Here is a 14,782-nt window from a genome sequence, read left to right as displayed (position 1 = left end):
CCGCAATGTGAATATTTATCAGATTATTAGTATATAATGATAGGAAAACTAGCCCACAATGACTGCCTTGTCTCCAGAAGTGAATAGGGAGAGATACAGTAAGAAGACTGATAATTGGATGCGGCCATTAAGTAAAAGTTGAGGAGATTTTTTCCGTGCAGCGCTGCGGGGATATGGTGATGATGATGATGGAGGATTCAGGCGGGGGCACGGTGACTCATACTCCGTCAGGGGATATAAGGGGCAGCGTTCAGCGGGGCACGCTGTGCAGGACACTTGTGAGGAGAACTTGGCCGCTCCACAGACACTACTAACAGCCCCGCGACCCGCTACTCTCTGTCCTCCTTCTAGTGTGGCGGGAAGAGAAGTCCAGCCTGGCAGTGTAGCGCTCCTCACCCGGCGACACATGGCTCTTCTGCTCAGGGGCTCGGTGCTGTTGGCTGCGCTGCTGATGCTGGTGTCTGCGCTGCCCGGAGAGCTGAGGGGACAGAGGAGCCCGGTGGCCGCTTCCGAGTACGGGGTGAAGTTATGTGGCCGCGAGTTTATTAGGGCGGTCATCTTTGCCTGTGGAGGGTCCCGGTGGAAGCGGCTGCAGGCGGAGGACGGGAGAAGCGCCGGATACCGGGGTACAGGTGAGGAGTCCATTTACCTTACAGGGCACTGCTAGGGACGGCGGGCACTCCTATCCTGGAGAGCCGGCTGTGTCAGACAATGGGGGATAGAAGTCTCCCTAAAGTTTCCTCAGCATGAGCCTGTTAGTTTTCCGGGTAACGAGATGGGGCTATTACTTACAGGACATATAAGAGACACGTGCACTAATACATCATATGATTTATCATATTACATAATAACAATCTCTAGAGCTTAGTAATGTCATAAGGGTACATAGGTCATTACTTGTAGGGCGGTGCCTACCCATTCAGTTGTGTGGCACTTCGGACAAGCATTGCTGACTATTCAGTATTTATTAAAGGGGCTCTATCAGCAAAATTATGCTAATAGAGCCCCACATATGCGTGAATAGCCTTTAAAAAGGCTATTCAGGCACTGTAAATGTTATATTAAACCCCGGTCCCGTTTTTAAATAAAAGCATTAAAACATATGCTAATCATACCTGAACGTGCACCATGGGTGGGGATGCACGGTGCGACATCAACTTCGGGCACGCCTGCCTCTTCTGTCTTCTTGTAGTGACGCCCTCTGGTTCCGTGTCTTCTTCTTGTCTTCAAATCCTGCGCCTGCGTAGTAGCGCTTCCCTCCGGAGTGCTACTGCGCAGACTCACTCGCCATTTTACTTAATGGCAGTTCGCGAGTGTACAGCGCAGTAGCGCTCTGGAGGGAAGCACTACTACGCAGGTGCGGGATTTGAAGACAAGAAGACACAGAACCAGAGGGCGTCACTACAAGAAGACAGAAGAGGCAGGCGTGCCCGAAGCTGACGTCGCACTGTGCATATATGTTTTAATGCTTTTATTTAAAAACGGGGCCGGGATTTAATATAACATTTACGGTGCCTGAATAGCCTTTTAAAGGCTATTCACGCATATGTGGGGCTCTATTAGCATAATTTTGCTGATAGAGCCCCTTTAAGCATAGCCTCTGTGCTTGGTATTGCAGCTAAATCTCATTCATTGAAATGGGGCTGAGCTGCTAAAAATCCATGTGACTCATGAACAGGTCGGTATGTCTTCGAACAACTGGCTGTGAGGTGTGGGGCCCCTGTTGTTCTAATGTTCATGACCTGTGCTAGGGATAGCTCAAAAACGAAAAGCAAAACAGCACCAAGCTGCATACGGTGTATTACCTCAGGAGACCACAGAAACTAACTGAGTAGATAAAACTCCCACCTTGTTCAGTTTGAGAAATTCACAACCACTGTATATGCAGTAGAAGCAATCAACACAGGGTTCATCTCTGGATGGTAGAAGCAGCAGTGTCCGTACACCCAGAGGTGTCGCAGGATGTATCAGAGGACCGTGGAAAATTCACCTTGAAGTCACTAGGACTGAGCTTCACCCCGCAGTATTGGAAGATTATTATTCTGGTAATTCCTTGGTGAATTGTCCACGGTCCTCTGGTACATCCTGTGCTAGGGATAGGTAGGGTAGGATAACATTACAGTCTTGGAATTTACTTGTTAGGGCTTATTGTGTGTGGCTTATTTTGGTCTGGAAAAAAAATGCTTCCTAATTAGGAAGCGGTTTTTGGACCTTGCCGTGTTTTTTGAGCGGTAAAAACCGCTTTAAAAAACAGCAGGCGGTTTTCCCCTCCCCTAAAGTGAATTGGCCGCAAAAAAATGTGACGCGTTTTTCGCCTCCCATTCACTTCTATTGCTTTCTTTAGGCAGAAAACGCCTGAAGAAAGGTCATGTTGCTTCTTTTTTTCTGCTAGCGGCAAAAAACTGCTAGCAGAAAAAAGAAAGCTAGCAGTCTCCATAGACCACCATTCTATGGAGGCGGATTTTGAGGCGAAATCCGCTGTCAAGATCTGCCTCCTTGTCCGTGTGTGAACTAGCTCTTACTGGCTGCTCAGCAACCTGGAAAACCACACGGACAGTATTATGGGGGGACCACTTCACTACTTAAAGAGGACCTTTCATGTCCTCATCAATGAGTGGTATTATATACAGCTAGAAATTCAACAGTGTGGTTTTCCTGGTATGCACCCTGGTGCTATAAATATCGGTGCCGTTAATTTTGGTACTGATATCCCCCCCGTTAGAAGGGTGGGCCTTACAACTCAGTGTCATTACTGGGCAATAAGGAACGTCCTTGTCAACTCCCATATCCCGCAGATAGTACTCTTCTTTAGACTTGTATCGATGAGGATGTGAAAGGTCCTTTTTAAGTGAAAGCACTGCCACCTACAGCTCCATGGGGCACAACCCAAGACGAGTGCAGATCAGCTTGCTAGTATTGTCATTTGGCACTTGTTACTGGCAAGCAATCTAGCCATATAAAAGGAAACTAAAAGGACTGTTCACATGGCCAAAAATGAAGAGGAATTTCAGGTGGATATCTGCCTCAAATTCCTCTTCCATTTATGCCTCTATGGCTTCCCTGTGGCAGAAAGTCGAAGCAGATCTTCAATGTTCTGCCACTGCTTAGGCTCAGATGAATGAGCCTCATTGGGGGAGTGTTGTGTGCCATGGAGTCTGCCACCAAATCAGCTGATTAATCTGTAGCAAGATCAAGCAGGGCACTTAGTTCTTAAGGGCAGAATCTGCCTCTGTTTTTGGGGCAGAATGTGCCTGAAATTCAGCGCCAGATTCTGTTGTGTGAACATACTGTAACAAAATCACTGTGTATCCTATGATGCACTAGGAATCAATTCTGGTCACAGAATGTGTGTAATTCATACAATTATGTATTCAGAACATATTCTTTTACATTTATTAAGCCGTCTTTGCATTTTTTTTTTGTCTACCTTTCTCGCGTCTTTTTTTTTATTCTGTTTTAGAAGACTAGCAGAAGATGTACTATTTATTTGTACCTGCTTACTTGGCAAAATCACTGTCCTTGTCATTTATAAAAATTTGTCTCTAAAAGAGGGCATTTCTTTAAGTCACTCTTTTGCAACATTTACAACATGTGCCTATTTAAGGCTAGGTTCACACTAGCACTTGCTCTACATTCTGGGTTTCTGTCTCCAAACCCACTTAAGAAATGAGGAGAGAAAAGTCCTGCAAGTAGGACACTTCTCTCCGCATTTTTCAGCCAGAAACTCCGTGGCCCCTTTTACAGTCTATGGAGTCTACGGGTATTCGCTGTCGGTTATCTGTGTTTTGGGTCCCAAAGTGGACCGGAAGAACGGAAATTCGAACACTAGTGTGAATCCAATAGCTGCAATTGCACTCCAGTACATGGGCCGTGTTAAAAAAGCTGTCATATTAAACAAGGGAATCACAAAATTGGAGTTGAATTTTGTGCAAGATTTATGATGCAAATGTACCTCTTTTGAAAATTAGGCACATAGAATGGCAGGGCACAAAAAAGGTGCCTACTACAAAATATGCAAATAAACCCCATTGTATGTAAAAATACGTAATTCACAAAAACATGCTGCTATATTGGACTGCATTTTTGCTGCAATTAAAGGAATTTTCCAGGCTTAACTTTTTAATGATGCATATTATTTTGTCATTAATGCTCAGCAACTCTTTTCATATTTCCCATTTCCATATTTCAAAATTCATAACTTTTTTGGCGTGTTTTTTACATGTGTACTTTTTACACATGTATTTTGCCATAATCAGCTCGCGTTTACTCCGTGTGAACGGCCCCTTATGTTGTTTTTATTTTTGCATATTTTACTTATTTATGTATTTTTTAAAAAAATTATATCCAGGAAAATATAAACAAAAGAGGCAGGAAAATGTGACTTTTTCACTCTTCATTTTTTATATATATATTTTTTTGCTATTTAATAACAAAGTACTACTAAAATAATTTTAAAGTAGTTTTTCCTCTCCATTACGGTAATTTTTATTTTGTATTGTGTTGCTGGGGATGAGAATAGAACCTGTAATAAGGGTGTGTTATAGGTGTATGATTTATTTATTTATTTATTTATTTATTTACTTTTGTATTCATTTTATTTATTTTTTCACAATGTACCCCCTCAGTGTCATAATAGACCTTTAGGGACATCTGACCACAGTTTTTTTTTTTTTTTTTTGGTGGGACGGCTTATTTCCCCTGTAACTGGGACTTTAGGAATACAGCCTCCTGCCCATAACTACAGAGCTGATCTGGGTCCTGTAGGACTCAGCATCTCTTATATCCTTTGATCCCGGTGGATCATGTGGCTGCCGGGTCAGAGGAGAATGTACATAGTGATTGTGAGGGCAAGGACCGTAATAAGCCTTCCCTATGGGAGCTCCGGCTGTAGTTACAGCTGACTCCCTGTTTGTACATTTGCACGATTTTGTGCAGCTGCTGAAAACTGCAAGGACATACCAGTACATCCTTGCGAATGTATATAGTCTGTGGCGGTCCAGAAGTGGCCAATGTTATTTGTTGCATTTTGTTTTTACGGCATTCATTCTGTATTAAAAATACCATGGCAACTTAGAAGTAGTAATGACCCACCAGACAGTCATATCATATTTATATTTAAATGGAGTCGATCATTAGAAAAACACCTTTATAACTAATGGCACATTGGAATAGCCTTTAAAAGGCTATTCTACTCCTACCTTCCATTCTTTTCTTTTCCCTACTGTTTTCTTGTGTTATGCTAATTACATTGGTTCTGCACGGTTCTGCACGGGTCGCCATTTTCCGGTGGTCTGTTACAGTGCTGTGTGTGATGCCTACGAAAGACAGAAGATACGGAACAGAGGAAGAGGGGAGTAAACACAATGAGCTATGGGCGGTGGAAAGTTATGATGCGGAGGGTGCTCGGAGCACAGGGGGAACGCCACTGGTGCTCCGTGATTGTAATTAGCATAACAGAAAAAATGAATTTTATCAGTAACAGCAAGGAGAAGAAATAGAATTCCAATGTGCCATTAGTTAAAAAAGGTGCTGTTCTAATGTTAGACTCCCTCTAATTTTGTTGTGTTTTACTGATTTTATTAAATAATATTAATATAATAACATATTAGCAGCTTCACCCCTAACAGTTTTGAACATAACTTTTTTGAACAAAAGTAACAGTCACTTAAAACAGCTCTAACTCCAGAGCCAGGAGGGATAGAGTTGCGATCTTGGTCTTGTTTTAAAGCCAAAGTCTTGTCATTATCATGTATCCCCAGTAGATACTGTAGGTGCGTATACTTACAGCTTTCACTTTAACCATTGTGCTGGGAAACACATGCAGCTGCAGGTGAGGATAAACGCCAAAACCTGGGGACAGGAAAGTAGATTGTGAAGTACTTTCCTGTCCACATGTTCCCTGCTGAGATCACACGGCAAGCACATGGACCCCATTATAGTCTATGGGGTCAGTGTGCTTTCACTGCACACCGCTTGCAAATGTGTTTGGTACTCCGTTCAGGGGGTGGGGTTGGGGTCCCCATGCGGACTCCTCTGAATGGAATACCGACACAGATGTGAATGAGTCCTTACTGGTTTAAGGCTAAAATTCTAAATGGATAAAATGCACATAAGACACCACAGTTATGTGCCAGTATCATTTATTTGAGCCATACTGTATTTTTAAGACTATAAGATGTACTTTTTTCACCCCAAATTTGGGAGAAAAATGGGGGAGGAGTGTTATAGTCATAATGTAGACCTCCATGAATGTAGGGGCTGCGCCGGTAGTGTGTCGATTGCGCGGGCCCTGGGTTACTGTTTCACCTTTGCTGAAAAGGTGAGTAAATAGTGATCAAAGCAATAGACATTCCCTAAAATGGTGCAACTAAAAAGTAAACATGGCCCCACAAAAAAGACAACCTATGCATCCCACACACAGAGATATAAAAAAGTTAGAATATGGTGACTTTTTGTGTTGGATTTTTGTTAAGTGGTTAAAATATAAATAAAACTAGAAATCTGGAATCCACAGAATCTGCAGAGTGAATACTGTAAAAATGAAGCTGGTAAGAAAGTTGTACAAATTCACTTTTTCTCTTATTCCATCCCATTCTGAATTTTTTCCAGCTTCTCAGTACATTGTACAGAATAGTCAATGGTGCTATTATGATGAACAATTTGAATTCAGCGCACTGTCGGCTTTCCTGATCTGTGCCCCGGGTGAATAGCTATCGGTCCCGGTACCGTAGCTCTTTACAGTCTGAAGGGCGTTGCTGACAGTCAGTCAGGTACATCCTTCTCCACAGCAGCATCTATCGCGCTGTACTGTGAGAGCGGGGAGGAACGCCCCCTCCCTCTGCTCACAGTGCTTGTCCATAGACAAGTATTATCAGCAGGGGAGGGAGCGTTCCTCCCCGCTCACACTGTACAGCGCTGCTGTGGAGAAAGACATACCTGACTGACTGTCAGGAACGCCCTTCTGACTGTAAAGAGCTACGATACCGGCACCGATAGCTATTCACCCGGGGCACAGATCAGGAAAGCCGACAGTGCGCTGAATTCAGCGCACAGTCAGCTTTCCAGCAGTATATAGAACTGCTTGTGCCCCAAACCATGAAAAGTCCTCTTTAATAGTTTCCATAGTGTATGAAGGATTTTTTTTTCATAACAGTTACAAAATACTTGCCATTTTTGATGGGGAAGTGGGCATGGATAATCTGGTGTAACAGATTTAAACTTTTTTTTTTTAATATTTCTTTTCCCTTTTTTTAAACCCCATAGGGACCTTGAACCCTAGGGAGTCTGATTGCTCACACTATATACTGCAATACTAATGTATTGCTGCTTATGGTGAAATCCATTCACTTCTATTACATGCTATGTAATGACTGATGTAATGCCAAGTCTGGAACCTATAGAGCAGGGCTGCCCAATACGTCGATCGCGATCTACTGGTAGATCGCAAAGGACGTATGGGTCGATCGCGGGATGCAGGGATTCCCGGTGTCTGTCTGTTCACAGTGCAGGCTGAGAATCATCTCCGGACACTGGCAGGCGGGGCTGCTGCAGCCCCAGCCTGCCAGTCTCCAGAGATAGCTCTCTGCCTACGCTGTGAACAGACACTGGGGATCCCTGGGCGACCACAGAACGCCGCTGTCTTGCTCTCGCGATCCGCCCCGCCCACATGTCCAGCCCCGCCCACAGACATTCTTGCCCCAGTCCCGCCCACAGACACGCCCTAGTAGATCTTTTGCCTTGGTCAGCTAAAAAGTAGCTCACACACTGAAAAAGTGTGAGCACCCCTGCTATATAGTATGTTCCGCATGTGAACATGGATTCTGCATGTGAACATACCGCGCTTCTATCCACGACGGAATGCTGATGCAGTGCACTGGCATCCCATCGTGGCATTCCGCTCTGGATTAGGCCAAATGAATGAGCCTAATTGAGAGGGAGTTTCGTGCTGCAGATCCACAGGAAGAAGGGGCATGTCGCTTCTTTTTTCTGCTACAAGCTAAACATTGAAGTCAATGGGAACCGATTTTGAGGCGGATTCCACGTCAAAATCCACGGCCAAAAAACTCCATGTGAACTAGCCCATAAGTTACCGGCTGTTGTGACAACCGATCACCACCCTCTGATGATGCTGTTGGCGTGGCAATAGGCCAGTAGCCTCGGTGCCTAGACATCCACATTATTTCACCGCAGTTATGATGGATCATACACCTGTAGGAGAGGAGCAACTCAGTCTTTTATTGAGGGAGATTATTCTAGGGAGTGTTTATTTTTATCTGATATATCTCCCTCTCCTATGTATTAGCAGCTTTAATTGCTTTTCGTATACAGTCAATTAATTAGGCCGGAGTACTCTATTCTTTACATCCTCTGATTTATCTATATCTACAGTGGGGCAAAAAAGTATTTAGTCAGTCACCAATAGTGCAAGACAATCCACCACTTAAAAAGATGAGAGGCATCTGTAATTTACATCATAGGTAGACCTCAACTATGAGAGACAAAATGAGAAAACAAATCCAGAAAATCACATTGTCTGATTTTGTAAGAATTTATTTGCAAATTATGGTGGAAAATAAGTATTTGGTAACCTACAAACAATCAAGATTTCTGGCTCTCTCAGACCTGTAACTTCTTCTTTAAGAGTCTCCTCTTTTCTCCACTCATTACCTGTAGTAATGGCACTTGTTATCAGTATAAAAAGACACCTGTGCACACCCTCAAACAGTCAGACTCCAAACTCCACTATGGTGAAGACCAAAGAGCTGTCAAAGGACACCAGAAACAAAATTGTAGCCCTACACCAGGCTGGGAAGACTGAATCTGCAATAGGCAACCAGCTTGGATTGAAGAAATCAACTGTGGGAGCAATAATTAGAAAATGGAAGACATACAAGACCACTGATAATCTCCCTCGATCTGGGGCTCCACGCAAAATCTCACCCCGTGGGGTCAAAATGATCACAAGAACGGTGAGCAAAAATCCCAGAACCACGCGGGGGGACCTAGTGAATGAACTGCAGAGAGCTGGGACCAATGTAACAAAGCCTACCATCAGTAACACACTACGCCGCCAGAGACTCAGATCCTGCAGTGCCAGACGTGTCCCACTGCTTAAGCCAGTACATGTCCGGGCCTGTCTGAAGTTTGCTAGAGAGCATTTGGATGATCCAGAAGAGTATTGGGAGAATGTCCTATGGTCTGATGAAACCAAACTGGAACTGTTTGGTAGAAACACAACTTTACGTGTTTGGAGGAAAAAGAATACTGAGTTGCATCCATCAAACACCATACCTACTGTAAAGCATGGGGGTGGAAACATCATGCTTTGGGGCTGTTTCTCTGCAAAGGGGCGAGGACGACTGATCCGGGTACATGAAAGAATGAATGGGGCCATGTATCGTGAGATTTTAAGTGCAAACCTCCTTCCATCAGCAAGGGCATTGAAGATGAAACGTGGCTGGGTCTTTCAACATGACAATGATCCAAAGCACACCGCCAGGGCAACGAAGGAGTGGCTTTGTAAGAAGCATTTCAAGGTCCTGGAGTGGCCTAGCCAGTCTCCAGATCTCAACCCTATAGAAAACCTTTGGAGGGAGTTGAAAGTCCGTGTTGCCAAGCGACAGCCCCAAAACATCACTGCTCTAGAGGAGATCTGCATGGAGGAATAGGCCAACATACCAACAACAGTGTGTGCCAACCTTGTGAAGACTTACAGAAAACGTTTGACCTCTGTCATTGCCAACAAAGGATATATAACAAAGTATTGAGATGAAATTTTGTTACTGACCAAATACTTATTTTTCATCATAATTTGCAAATAAATTCTTACAAAATCAGACAATGTGATTTTCTGGATTTGTTTTCTCATTCTGTCTCTCATAGTTGAGGTCTACCTATGATGTAAATTACAGACGCCTCTCATCTTTGTAAGTGGTGGAACTTGCACTATTGGTGACTGACTAAATACTTTTTTGCCCCACTGTATCAATAAATAGTCACGCTGTTTTATATTATTTATTAAAAGTTATGTTTTAACTTTAATTTTCTTTTGATATTGCTTGGCATATTGTATAGTGTTTTGTTCTGTCTGTGAGCTCTCTTTTTCAAGAATAGGCAATTATTACAGCCATTCGTGAAACTAGGTTTAAATGACACTCTGCGATTTCCTAAAATACGTTTTTGGAAATTGCAGGATTTGTGCTGCGCATATTTTTCTGCAATATGTGGATGGGATTCGGTAGTATTGTAGTGTTGCTAGCAGATGAAGGCAGTCTTTTGTGATAGATAGATAGATAGATAGATAGATAGATAGATAGATATGAAATAAATAGATAGGAGATAGATAGATATGAAATAGATAGATATGAGATAGATGATAGATATGAGATAGATAGATAGATAGATAGATAGATGATAGATAGGAGATAGATGATAGATAGGTAGATAGATAGATAGACAGACAGACACTCTGAGCAGCCATGACATTAAAACCAATGAATAACATTGACTTCCATCACTGTAGCACCTGCCATTGGGTAGGATACATTACTAAGCTTGTGACCAGGTAGTTCAATAAGCTTATATGTTATGAAGGTGGTCTTGTGTAAGGATCTGAGCAGCTTTAAGGGAGACAACTTGTGATGACTGCTGCATCAGAGCAGTTCAAAGTAGCAGCGCTCGTGTTCTGAGTACACAATGGTAATGTATGTAAATGGCGTATATTAGAAAAATAACCATCACTTTTAAATTAAAGGAATATTCTAGTAATTAGAAGTTACATCTGATTCAGCAGATAGGATATGACTACTAGTTTAATGGGGTCTTATGGCAGGTACAATAATGAGAATGGTGGTACCTACATATGAATGGAGCATCTAGTCACAAATGTGCAGCTTCTCTATTCATATGTATGGCAGCTCTTGGACATCTCTGGCAGTCCTATAAAGAATGAATGGAATGGCCATGCGGATCGGCAATCATTGGCTAAATTTAGCCGTGGTAGAAATGACATGTTTCCCGTATTCTGTAGCCCAGTCAAATCACAGCAATGCCAAATGGGAGGGGGGGGGGGAAAGCTAGCCGCCAAGTCACCAACCAAACAACTGGACTAAAAAGAAAAGAAGGACAGGGAGGGAAAACAACCACAAAGAACTAGGAAAGCGCAAAAGGGAGGGGTTGAGGAGAGAGAAGAGGGTAATCTAGGATCCGAGACCACGCAGAGTACAGTGCGTGTCCCAGGGGGTCCAGATGGAGTGGCGGGCATCCAGAGTATTATTGAGGGTAGCAGTCATTAACTCAAGACTCCTCACATCCTTCATTCGAGCTAGGAGCTCAAGCTCAGAGGGAGGGTTTGTAGCAATGAGGGTCTTTACCGCAGTACATAGGTAGAGAAAGAGACTGGGGGCTTTGCTACCCAGGTGTCTAGGAGAGAGGCAAATTTATATAATATTTTTAATGTTTTGATAACCTTTTAAAAAATTAAACCGCACAGTAGAAAAATTTCTTTGTGTTGCCATGTTCTGACACCTGTAACTTTTTTATTTACATGGGTAAGGCATCTTTCTATGCAGGTTTGATCTCTTTTTATTCAATTTTTTTTTAGGGGTTGAAGTATTGAAATAGCAGCCATCTGGCCATTCCGATTTTTTTTTTCTTGCTACAGTATTCACTGTATAGGATAAATATTTTTATATTTTAATAGTTCAGGCATTTTTGAGCACAGGTATAACTAAAGTGTTTATGTTTATTGTTGTTTATTTTTATTTTAGGATCTAGGGAAAGGCGGGTGATTTGAACCTGTAGGGCCAGTTCACACGTAAATTATATGTGGCTTATTTTGGTCTGGAAAAAAACGCTTCCTAATTAGGAAGCGGTTTTTGGACCTTGCCGCGTTTTTTGGAGCGTTTTTTTTTTTTTTTTTTTTTTAAAACGCTAGGCGGTTTTCCCCTCCCCTATAATGAATGGCCGCAGAAAAAAGCCTTGCGGTTTCGGTTGCTTTTTTTTTTGCATAAAAAGCTAGGCTTTATGCAAAAAAAAAGCTAGGCATTTTCCGCCTCCCATTCACTTCTATTGCCTTTCCTCAGGCGCCTGAAGAAAGGTCATGTCGCTTTTTTTTTCTGCTAGCAGTCTACATAGATCACCATTGTATGGAGGCGGATTCTGAGGCAAAATCCTCCGTCAAAATCAGCCTCCATAGCAACGTGTGAACTAGCCCTTATATCTTTGTGTTTTGTTTTTATATATACTTTCAGACCCCCTGATCACTCATACAATATACACTGCAATACCATAGTCTCACAGCTGTCATGGCAATCGATCACCGTCCTCTGATGAGGTTCCAAAGGGTGGTGATCATTAAAAGTGACCTCGCTTAAAGCACTTGCACAGTTTAGATACCACGGTCATGTTTTGTCACGGCCTCTAAAGCGTTAACAGCTGTGGTCGGTGCAGGCACTGATCATGGCTGTTATCGGCAAGTGCTGGCTTTATTATACAGCTGGCACCCATCATGTATGGAAAGGACTCATCTGTTGAGCCCCCTCCATATAACCCTTCATGCCTAATCACGTACATGATTTCACATGAAGGTGTTTAAAAACCTATTGATTTCAGTGAGTTTTTAAAACCATCTATAGTCTTGCTCGATCTTGCTGCGGGGCTCAAGCCACAACGGACTGCTGATCCCCTGCACGGCATCCTGGCGCTGCTGAATATATACTGCTTTGGAGAGGAATGTGTACTTACCCTTAGGATCATTTCCCTTTATTGGTCATAGGAAGACATTGATTTAGTTCATAATTTTGATAGTTCTGAAGGCATGTGGGTCACTTCTCCCAAATTGAACACACTATGTGATTACATGATAATGTAAAACATATTCATATACAGTACCGTCATCTCTCTTTTATAGATTCTTCAGAAAATTGGAATGGATTGTTCTTCTCTGTGATATTACTCTGTAAATGGAATGGATAGAACAACTAGAATGTATGATTTTGCATGTAAAATTACTAAAATTCTTTTGCTCCTTCTTTTTTTGTAATTATTTCTTTTTCTCTGAAGACACTTTACAGGACCCTACAAATCAAGAAATACATCAGTTAAAGACGCAGTCGCTTTTGGGATCTCACCTGGAACAGCTTCAGCAGTCAAATGTACCATTAAGACAGCAGCCAATCAAAGAGTCTTACCATTCCTTTGATTACAATTATACGCCTGTAGATTTCAGTGAATATATACGGCAAGTGGAGGACACCAGTGAATCAGAAAACAATGATGCTGTTGTTCCCGATGGCTTTCCTTGGATCAAGTCCTCTAGAAGGAGGAGGGAACTGTCTATCGGAGTGGCAGGCATTTGCTGCAAATGGGGCTGCACAAAAGCAGAAATCAGCACCCTTTGCTAAAGTGCCAGTTACGATGATGTACGTCTAGAGCTCATATACTGTGTACACAGACTTAGCAGTAATGTGATCCACCTGAGTATTTCACATACTTTTACTACACAGAATATTTTGGTTGATCGCTATTTGTACTTTAACCAAAGGCCTTTTTGTGGCTTGTATATGTTAATGTGGCTAGTAATAGTTTCGTCAATAAAAACTTTTTGGGTTTTGCTGTGGAACAGTTTTTTTTGTCATTTAATAATTCAGTAGAATTCAAGGCCTTTATATACAAAGGGCCTGCAAAGTACAGTGGCCTGAGGTAACATTTTCAACCTAGAACTTTTCTGGCCCATTGGAACTTAAAACCACATTAAACATACAATACCAAACAAACTTGATCTGAAGTCATGGACCTTAGTGATTGTACACTAGTAAAACAGGCTGAGGCTAAATCCCCACGTAACAAGCCGCAGACAAAAAAGCACGGCAGGGAAAGCTGTGCCACAAACGCATCACGGTTTTCCCGCAGCGCTTTTCAAAGGAAGTCCACAGAGTTGTCCTCTGAGGATTTTCTGCTTCAAGTATACCTACATGGAAAACACCAGTATTTCCATAGGTATAATTCACATACTGAGATTTACAAAAACGCAACAGTTTGTGAAATCACAGCATGTATGCTGCAGATATTTTTCTGCATTGTGTGGATGGGATTAGCTAGAATCTCATTCACTTTGCAGGGACTGTAAAACACTTAGGTTTTTACTCATTAGAGTCACAGCACAGTAATCAGACAGCTGCCTGGTAACGAGCTGTGCATCGGTGTGTCCATCACATGTCCATGGTCTGATTTTTATCCACTAGAAGTAACAGAATGAATAACAACAAGCAGAGATCTAGAAAACCGTGAGGAATTGATACAGAAAGTATATTGGGAAATTGTTCAACCTTTATTACGGTATACAAACAATAACATTTGTCTCTCAATATTGGTCTGTAAGTGACTGACCCCTTTTTCTCTGATTTTCCTATTCAATATATAGGGAAACCACTTACAATTCCACAACTGGAATTAACATGGACTTTGATTTTCAAAAATGAATCACTCTTCTGGTATTTTAATACTGTGTGCCAAAATGCTGCATTTCTGCTATGTGGGGCTTATATACTCAAGTTCATCTGTCTAGTATTGTCTCTCCACAGTACAGTACTACTGTTTAAAGCTATGTTCACACTAGCATTCGCGTTTCCATCCTATATTATGCTTAAAATCGGCAGGGAGAAAAGTCCTGAAAGGAGGACTTTTAACTCCACCGTTTCCGGTGGAGTCCGCGGGTTGTGTGTGTAACCGCTTTTTAAGCGGATTGTTTCTATCTTTTGGGTCTCCAAGCGGATCCGATTGA

General features: G+C 42.3%; 1 protein-coding gene across 1 annotated transcript; it reads left to right on the top strand.

Moving 5' to 3' along the window:
* The first annotated feature begins 347 nt into the window (after positions 1 to 347).
* LOC142210184 (relaxin-3-like) lies at positions 348 to 13,718 on the top strand. Its single transcript, XM_075279213.1, has 2 exons — positions 348 to 632; positions 13,063 to 13,718. The coding sequence occupies exons 1-2, from the start codon at positions 407 to 409 to the stop codon at positions 13,401 to 13,403; spliced, it is 567 nt and encodes a 188-aa protein (XP_075135314.1). The 5' UTR covers positions 348 to 406; the 3' UTR covers positions 13,404 to 13,718.
* The last annotated feature ends 1,064 nt before the right edge of the window (positions 13,719 to 14,782 follow it).

Source organism: Leptodactylus fuscus, chromosome 1, assembly GCF_031893055.1.
Source record: "Leptodactylus fuscus isolate aLepFus1 chromosome 1, aLepFus1.hap2, whole genome shotgun sequence".
Lineage (NCBI taxonomy): Eukaryota > Metazoa > Chordata > Amphibia > Anura > Leptodactylidae > Leptodactylus > Leptodactylus fuscus.
This window is presented reverse-complemented; position numbering and strand designations above follow the sequence as displayed.

Coding starts and splice junctions, on each gene's coding strand:
- LOC142210184 (XM_075279213.1), top strand. CDS start 407: ATGGCTCTTCTGCTCAGGGGCTCGGTGCTGTTGGCTGCGCTGCTGATG. Junction 633..13,062: donor CGCCGGATACCGGGGTACAG/GTGAGGAGTCCA, acceptor TTTTCTCTGAAG/ACACTTTACAGGACCCTACA.